This window comes from Sinocyclocheilus grahami, unplaced genomic scaffold (assembly GCF_001515645.1).
Source record: "Sinocyclocheilus grahami isolate Dianchi unplaced genomic scaffold, SAMN03320097.WGS_v1.1 scaffold462.1, whole genome shotgun sequence".
Lineage (NCBI taxonomy): Eukaryota > Metazoa > Chordata > Actinopteri > Cypriniformes > Cyprinidae > Sinocyclocheilus > Sinocyclocheilus grahami.
Window position 1 is genome coordinate 51,094 of NW_015505641.1, and position 9,051 is coordinate 60,144.

Sequence of the window (9,051 nt, forward strand, 5' to 3'; positions counted from 1 at the left end):
CCTCCATGCTTTACTGTAGGAATGCTGTTATTTGGATGGTGAGATGTGTTGGATTTCCTCCAGACATATCGTTTGTTGTTGAGGCCAAATAATTCAATTTTAGTCTCATCTGCCTCAGAGTTTTCAAGGTGTGTTTTGGCAAAGCTCAGTTGTGACTGCATGTGGCCTTTCTTTAGGAGTGGCTTTTTTCTTGCAACCCTCCCATACAAGCCACATTTGTGGAGAATTTGTGATATTGTTGTCACATGCACACAATGACCACTCTTTGTCATAAAATCCTGCAGCTGCTTCAGAGTTGCTGTAGGCCTCTTGGTCGCCTCTCTGATCAGTTTCCTCCGGCTCTTTCATTCAGTTTGGAGCGACGTCCTGATCCAGGGAGGGCCTGTGTTGTACCAAATACCTTCCACTTCTTAATAATAGACTTCCCTGTGCTTCTAGGCATTGATAAAGCCTTGGAAATGTTTTTATATCCATCTCCTGACTTCTGCCTGCACAACTTTATCCCGGAGATCTTTTGACAGTGCCTTGCCACCCACCGTTGATTGTTTGATTCAGTTGCACTACCAAGGACTAAAATGCTCCACACTGTAAAAAAAAATGCCGTAAAATTCACGGTAAAAAAAAACGGCAGCTGTGGTTGCCGGAATTTTACCACTAAACAAAACTCATAAGAAAAAACAACTAAGAAATAGTTATTTCAACAAAAAACATCAAATTTGAAATGTAACGCTGGGAATTCTGGGAATGTCAATTTATGGTTATTCACTGTAAATTATACGGTCTTTTTCACTTCCAATAATGGTATACTACCATAAAATTACATGTCCAATACAGTTTTTCACCGTATATAGTAGGGAAAGTTACCGTTAACCATTTAACAGGTTTTTACTGTAGCATTTTTACAGTCTTTTACCGTTAAATTCACGTTCATTTTTTACAGTGCAGGAAAGCTCTTTCATGCTGAGCTAATCAAAATGAGCACAGCTGAAAGTCAAATGGCTTTGTGTGCCATTGAGAAGATGATTAGCTACACCTGATTGAGTTTACAAGTCATTTTTAGGACGGGGGTGATCCTTTTTCCCAAACATTTTTTTATGTAAATACAGCTGGATAAAACAAAAAAAATGTTTCCGGCTGCAAAGCAACAAAAGTAGATGATTTAGTTACTTCTGGTCACAGAAAATAACTGAAATCTCTCTTGGGTATGTAAACTAAAGACGTCTAAGCAATTTTCCCCACTTACCTTGCTTGAAATAGTTACACTGTAAAAGCACATTTCTTAATTGCTGCAATTGCCACACCATTTATGATAAAGCAACCGCAATCATCTTGAAAAAATTGCCCTTTCTACTACGTAATCTAATCCAATTCCTGGGGTCCAAATGACACTGTTACAGCTATTATAATTTTGGATTGTTCATTTGTTAAGATCCTTCATAAAACATGCAGAATCATGTGTTTATCATTGCAGGAGTGCAGTATGGACAGATTGCTTTCATTATGCCATCTATGGAAGCGAAAACATGTTTTAAAATAAGATATCATACGCAAGTTACAGGTTTTAAAACAGTTAATGATGCTAAGAATAAGATATAAACATCAGAATTGACTTTATTTTGTGCTAAGGGTGTGGGATGTTTTACCTTCATCATATAAATGCACAGTTATTATGTCAACAAAAATGACACCTCTATTACTCATATTAAATTGCAACCAGCAGGATGAATACATGCTCTCAAATTGAATATCAAAGCTACTTTGTTGCTACTCTACTGATCTGTTCCTCCTTATAAAGCCCAATGTTAACCAGCCGTCAAAATCCAGTATTGTGCTTCGCATAAAACTAGTTAAAGAACATTACAGTTCTTTTGCTACAAACATGTGAATTAAAACAATACATCTAACACTTCAAATCAGAAAGTGGTGGCATATTTCGTCAAGGGAGATATATTGTTATAAATGTGATTTGACTTTATTTTAGCTGGTTTATCATATTGAGGGAAGCACATGAGTAATGCTGGAACTGCCTAATGAAGTTTTGCTAAATATGGGTATTATAAAGTTCAATAGTTGCTTTAACTATCAGACTATCACTGGTTTTGGGATATTTGAATAACAGCACTAATCTGTTATATCTGCTGCTATTTCAGAATTAATAAAATACACTGGTTTCTTTAGCTTCAGCAGACATCTTGGATAACAGCCATTGCAACTCCCTTCACAAGATTATTAAAGATATTGCATTGCTGATGTTGTGAGACAGCAGTCATCCTCCCATGATTCACTTTCAGGCTTGAAAGCATCATTTCTGAAGAGCCGTTCATAAATGTGTTTGCTAAACCAAAACATTTGAGAGCGTTTCATCAGACAAGCATGACAGCTTAAACTATTGGTCATCTTGAGGAGGTCGATCTGATATTCAGAGCATCGTTTTTAGTGCAAGTCATCCAATAAAATCGAAAGCAAATTCAAGCATTAAGCATGCACTTTTCTCACAATTTATTAGAGATACAACATGCAGGCTTCAGTGCTAGGCAAATCATATATGAGGTCTACCATTACCTAGTGATCAGTGATAGTACAGTAAAGAATGGTGATCTTACAACACTGTCTGACAAGCACTTGCAATCTCTCTGAGCTCATTTATTTGAAATGAAGGAGAGTCATATGAGATTATGTTCAATGCAGCAAATGGACTTCTAGCACAATGTGTTTGCCTGCTGTTTCACATTTTCATTTATGATGCACATTAGAATGAGAATGGACAATGGATAATGTGTTTATTGCTCAACAATGGTGCCATTTCCTATTTGGATGTTCATGCACATAATGGTTCTCTTGGTGAAATCACTCCTCAATAACATCTCAGTGATGGAAATGTCTGTATCTGTGTTTTTTAGGAATGCCCCAGCGGTGTGGTCAATGAAGACACATTTAAGGAAATTTACTCTCAGTTCTTTCCACAGGGAGGTGAGTATATTTAAAGTCAGATATTCTCTACTACTATTTCCTTTTTCAGTTATACTGTACAGTGTGATTTTTTTAAGCTGCTTGATCTAACCCTTTATAATAGTTTTTATTGGTGTAACATGTTGTAGTTTGATTCAGTCTTATTAAATAATATTTTGAAAAGCCAGTTAACTTAAATTTACCATTTTAGGTTACCTGGCAAAACATACGTTTACTGTATTATTACAGTTATTGTTTCTGCAACAAATTTTGTTTATGCAAAATATTATGTTGCTTTTTGTATGTTTTGCCTCACTTTTAAAGTGAAATATCCAGCAAATTGTACTAAAAGCGATTTTCTGTCATAATTAAGTGCATAATTATGATATCAAAAGTTTAAATTGTGACATAAAAAGATTGAGATTTTAAAAATAATAATAATTATGACAAAAAAAGTCAAAATTAACAGATACTTAGTCATAATTATGGCAACAATTCTATTTTTCATCTTATAATTTCAATATAATAAAATAATTTAATTTCTCATATTTGTATTATGAGTATTATCTCATAATTATGTCTTAGTATCTCATAATTTAGATTTTTCATAATAATAAAAACATTTTTTATTTTGCAGTGAAAATGGGCTTCCATAGAAAGATTATTAAAACAGTGGAAAAATAAAAAGATATAATGATGGCACAAAAGTCAAAATTATGAGATACCAAGATGTAATTATGAAGGAATTCTACTTTTAGTTATAATTTCCACTTAGTATGTCATAATTTTGACTTTTCATAATTATGACTTAGTATCTCAACATCTCAAAAACTGTAAAATGTCATAATGGTGACATGAAAGTCAAAATTATGAGATACATCATAATTATGACAGAAACGTTTTCTTTCATCATTTTGACTTTCTCATAATATCGACTTTTTAATCTCATAATTATGACTTAATATGTCATAATATGACTTAATATCTCATATTTATGTCATAATTATGGCTTACCCAAGCACGATTTTTGTGTGTGTGTCTTTAACCCAGAAACTGTATAACATAAAATAGAAATGGAATATGAATTTATAGAACTAAAAAGTGGAGTTTTCCACATCATTTCAGGAGACCAACACACACACACACACACACACCACTGATCTGAATGGAGGTCTCCCAGTGGAAATGGCTGTTGTAGTGATTCTTTTCTTTTTTGAGTCACATGATTTGTGCCACTGCAAAGTCAAAGAAGTAGTTTTATAATTATGGGTTTGAGCTTCTCTACATCATTTGTCAGGGTTTGTGACAAATTTCTCTCACGTGGCCCTACTCATTTCCAGCCCATTCACATATGCACACTGCTTGCATTATTTATAGTATAATGGATCATAGCTTGTGCAAGCTTATGCATCCCCTTTGTTGTTGAATATAATAGGCTATGAAATGATGTAATGACATTGCTGTGATTGAAGCTGAGCAGTTTCCTGTTTTATTTTTCAGATGCATCAACTTATGCACATTTTCTGTTCGATGCGTTCGACACAGATCACAATGGCTCTGTCAGTTTTGAGGTAAGTAATAATACTAATGGAGCATTCTGAAGACGATCTTTCTTACACACACATGGCGTGGATGCTTGTGGATGTGCTAATTATTTATAGATATAATGCATGCCGTTTTAACCTCATCTCAACTGAAAGACTAAAATAAATATCAAATAAAATATTAAATACATTTTAATACAATTTTAAATTAGTTATATCATAGATAAATGTTGGACCATTTAAAATAAACTGGAAAAGTGTAAGTTTTCAGACTAAGTCATAAATATGAGATACTCAGTCAAATTAAAATGTTTGAGATAAAAAAAAATCATAATTATGACATAAAAATTGACTTTTCATTGCATAATTTTGACTTTAACGCATTATTTCATAATAAGTCATAATTATGAGATAGAAAGTCATAATTGTGACACAAAAGTGAAACTTCTTGGTTACTATGTCAAATTATGAGCCTAATTATGATATACGAATTCAAAACATGACAAAACGAATGTCATGATTATGTCATGATTTTGACTTTTTAATGCCATAATTATAACTTACCAAAGCATTATTTTTTTTCTTTTCTGGCAGAAATGGGCTTCCATAAAAATGGTGTAAATAAATAAATATGAGTTTACCAAACCTACAATTTTAAATTAGTTATATCATAGATAAATGTTGGACCATTTAAAATAAACTGGAAAAGTGTAAGTTATGACAGACTAAGTCATAAATATGAGATACTCAGTCAAATTAAAAAGTTTGAGATAAAAAAAAAATCATAATTATGACATAAAAATTTACTTTTCATTGCATAATTTTGACTTTAACGCATTATTTCATAATAAGTCATAATTATGAGATAGAAAGTCATAATTGTGACACAAAAGTGAAACTTCTTGGTTACTATGTCAAATTATGAGATACAGCCTAATTATGAGATACGAATTCAAAACATGACAAAACGAAAAAAAAAATTATGTCATGATTTTGACTTTTTAATGCCATAATTATGACTTACCAAAGCATTATTTTTTTTCTTTTCTGGCAGAAATGGGCTTCCATAAAAATGGTGTAAATAAATAAATATGAGTTTACCAAACATAAAAAATTTGTAGCCTGAATGCACTGTAAGTCGCTTTGGATAAAAGTGTCTGCTAAATGCATAAACTTAAACTTAACTTAACAACTTAAACTTAACTTAACTTAAACTTAATTTCCACATTAGCTAGTACAGTTTTAAGTTTTCAAGTTAATAATGGACAATAGTATAGCAATAAATTGTAAATTGTAGTCAAAATATGAGGTCAAAATTGACAAAAGATTTAAATTGAGATACTAAGTAATGACTATGAGATAAAAAGTTGAAATTATGACACGAGTCAAAATTATGAGAAGTCATAATTGACAAAACTTTGATTTTGTAAATTTCAACTTTTTATCTCATTATTATGACTTATGACTGCAATGACAAAAAGTAAAAAATTATGAGATACAAAGTAGAAATTGAGATATAAAGTCATAATTCTGACACAAAAGTAAATAAGTCAAGTCAAGTTAACTTTTCAAGTTAACAATAGACAATAGCAATAAATTAACACTATATTAATAAATACTGAAAAAAATTTTTTATTGTCAGTTCATTGTCATGTACCAACTGCATTAATGAATGTTAACAAATTAAACCTTACTGTAAAGTCTTACCGGAAAATCACTTACATGACAAGCGATTATATAAAACACTAATGAACAACATGCCTGTCTGTTGTGTGGGTTTCACAGGAAATGTTAGATATCATAAAGTCCATCTATGACATGATGGGGAAATGCACATATCCCATGCTTAAAGAGGAAACTCCACGACAGCATGTGGAGATATTTTTCCAGGTGAGATTGAATCGCTGAATTTTAGCATCTAATTTATTCTGTAAGGATTGTTCTTCAAATAGAAAATATTTACTAGATAGGAAATTGGTAAAGCAAGTAAATTTCCAGAATGTTCCCATCTGTGTCATGTTATTTATTACCAGGAACCTACAAATCGAGTTTCTACTGATGTCATTATAGAGATCGTCTAGATGTAATTCTAAGCAAGAAAAAGTTCTGACGCTAAATAAATAGAGCATTCTTAAATGAACACAATGATCGTTTGACCCTTTTTGTGTCTTGACAAAGTCATACTAAGTTATAAATATGAGATTAAAAGACATTAAAATTGTTGTACATTTTAGTCAAAGCTGCTAAGGCCTAATTATGAGATAAAAGTCAAAATTATGAGATACTAATTATGACAAAAATGTAGACTTTTTGTCATCATTTTGACTTTTTCTTAATCTCACTGTCTTATCTTATCATTTTGACTTTTTTAGTCATATTTATGACTTTTAATGTCATAATTAGCATTTACCAAAGCATGATTATTTTTCCGATTATGTGGCAGAAATGGGTCTCCATAAAAAAAGTGAATACAAATGGTGAAAAACTTGGTGGTTCTTTGGTAGAGCAAATCCATTCCCAGAATGTTCCCATCAATGTCATATTATTTATCACCATGATCCTACAGATCTAGTTTCTGCTGATGTTATCATAGAAATTGTGTAGATGTTATTTGAGGCTAGAAAAATGTCTAAAGCTAAATGAATAGAACGACCTTAAATGAACACAATGACTTTTTTGTGTCTTGACAAATAATGGACAAACCATGTCCTACTAAGTCACAAATACGAGAAAGTAAAAATTATCGTAAATTTTAGTCTAAGGATTTATAAACATGTAAACATGTTAAGGCATAATTATGAGATAAAAGTCTTAATTATGAGACACTATTATGTTATTATGACATAAAATTGTTGACTTTTTGTCATCATTTTGACTTTTTATTCCATAATTGACTTAGCATCTTATAATTCTCATAAAGACCTTTTATCTCATGTTTATGACTTTTAATGTTGTAATTATCATTTACCAAAGCATATTTTTTCCCCTTGATGGAAATGGGCTTCCATAAAAATAGTGATTAAATATGGGGAAAAAATAAATGATTGCCAGACGCAGCAATTTGGTTCACTGGTAAAGCAATGATCCTTCAGATCAAGTTTCTGCTGATGCAATCGTAGAGATTGTCTAAATCCAATTCTAAGCAAGGAAAATGGCTAAATCTAAATGAATAGAGCAACCTTAAATGAACACTGACCGTCTGACCCTTTTTGTGTCTTGACAGAAAATGGACAAAAACAGGGATGGAGTGGTCACTATAGATGAATTTATAGACTGCTGTCAAAACGTAAGTCTATTTTTGTTCTGAATGTGATGTTCTGCAATGAATGTCTTTCCTGAAAACATGTACGATACGTTTTTCTTGAGTAGAGCACTTAGAGAGAAAAGCTCCTTACATAATGTTCAATGTTGTCCCGAAGCCAGTCCATTAGTCTCCACAGGTGAGCTGTTATTAAAGTGTTCACCTGTGTCCGTTTGTTCCCTACAGGATGAGAACATCATGAAATCAATGCAGCTTTTTGAGAACGTCATTTAACATCTGAATGGACTCTGTTGGCGGGCCAGCTCATATAACCACCTTTATACTCCACAAACCCTACGTCCTCAATGATACAGTACACATCTGATTACTAGCAGTGCTTTACCCATAAACCAAAATGAACAGCATTTTTAATATCAAAGAAAAATTATTTTTTACATTTTTTGTCATGTACTTGTAAAAAAACGTATACATTTAAAGTAGACAAATAGTCTGTTAATCATCTTTTTTTTCTCCAAAGTAACATTTCATACATTGACCCATATATGAAATACAAACAGAATGAATTTCTGTATACATTTTTCACAAATCCATTCTTAAATTGCAACAATTTACAAGGAATATTTGAGATACCGTTTACTTAACTCATTAGTTAAAGGAATAGCTCACCCAAAAGTGAAAATTTGTTGAAAATGTATGTATTTATTTATTATAAATTTATGATATTTATATGATATGATATTTATGTATCATCCAAGAGTCTGTTTTTTTAATGGGAACAGATTTGGAGAAATTTAGCATTACATCACTTGCTCACCAATTGATCCTCTGCAGTAGTGTTAATTTTGTCAGCAATTTTTTATTTAGTCTTAGTCTTTTAAATTAGTCTTAGTCTTAGTCCTGGTGTCAAATGTACTTTTTAGTTTTTATCCTATTTAGTCGGCCTTGTCCTGTTTATGTTTAGTCAAGTATTAGTTGGCTAAATGTCTGAGCATTTTAGTAGTTTTAATCAATGAAAACTTAAGTCATATTTTCGTCACGCTGCTGTATAATAGTTAAACTGCTAAAAAAAAAATTGAACTCTTGATATCTGGCAACCGCACACATGAAAGCTCGTTTAGTAGAGGCTTTTACAACAGTCTGCAATAGTATTTTACCTCCTTTTTTTCAACAAAAATTTAAATAAATTTTGGTATAGTTTTTATGTTTTAAAATAGATTTTAGTCTCGTCTTTTATCGTCAACGATATTACCGTATTGGCCCGAATATAAGACGACCCTGATTATAAGACGACCCCCC

General features: G+C 31.8%; 1 protein-coding gene across 1 annotated transcript in view; it reads left to right on the forward strand.

The window, feature by feature from the left end:
- Positions 1-8,161, forward strand: part of LOC107552955 (Kv channel-interacting protein 4-like) — a 14,936-nt gene extending 6,775 nt beyond the window's left edge. The window contains exons 2-6 of the mRNA XM_016235018.1: positions 2,901-2,970; positions 4,450-4,520; positions 6,279-6,383; positions 7,717-7,779; positions 7,981-8,161. Coding sequence (XP_016090504.1) covers positions 2,901-2,970; positions 4,450-4,520; positions 6,279-6,383; positions 7,717-7,779; positions 7,981-8,028 — 357 coding nt within the window. The 3' untranslated portion in view covers positions 8,029-8,161. The remainder of the gene's footprint in view (positions 1-2,900; positions 2,971-4,449; positions 4,521-6,278; positions 6,384-7,716; positions 7,780-7,980) is intronic.
- The last annotated feature ends 890 nt before the right edge of the window (positions 8,162-9,051 follow it).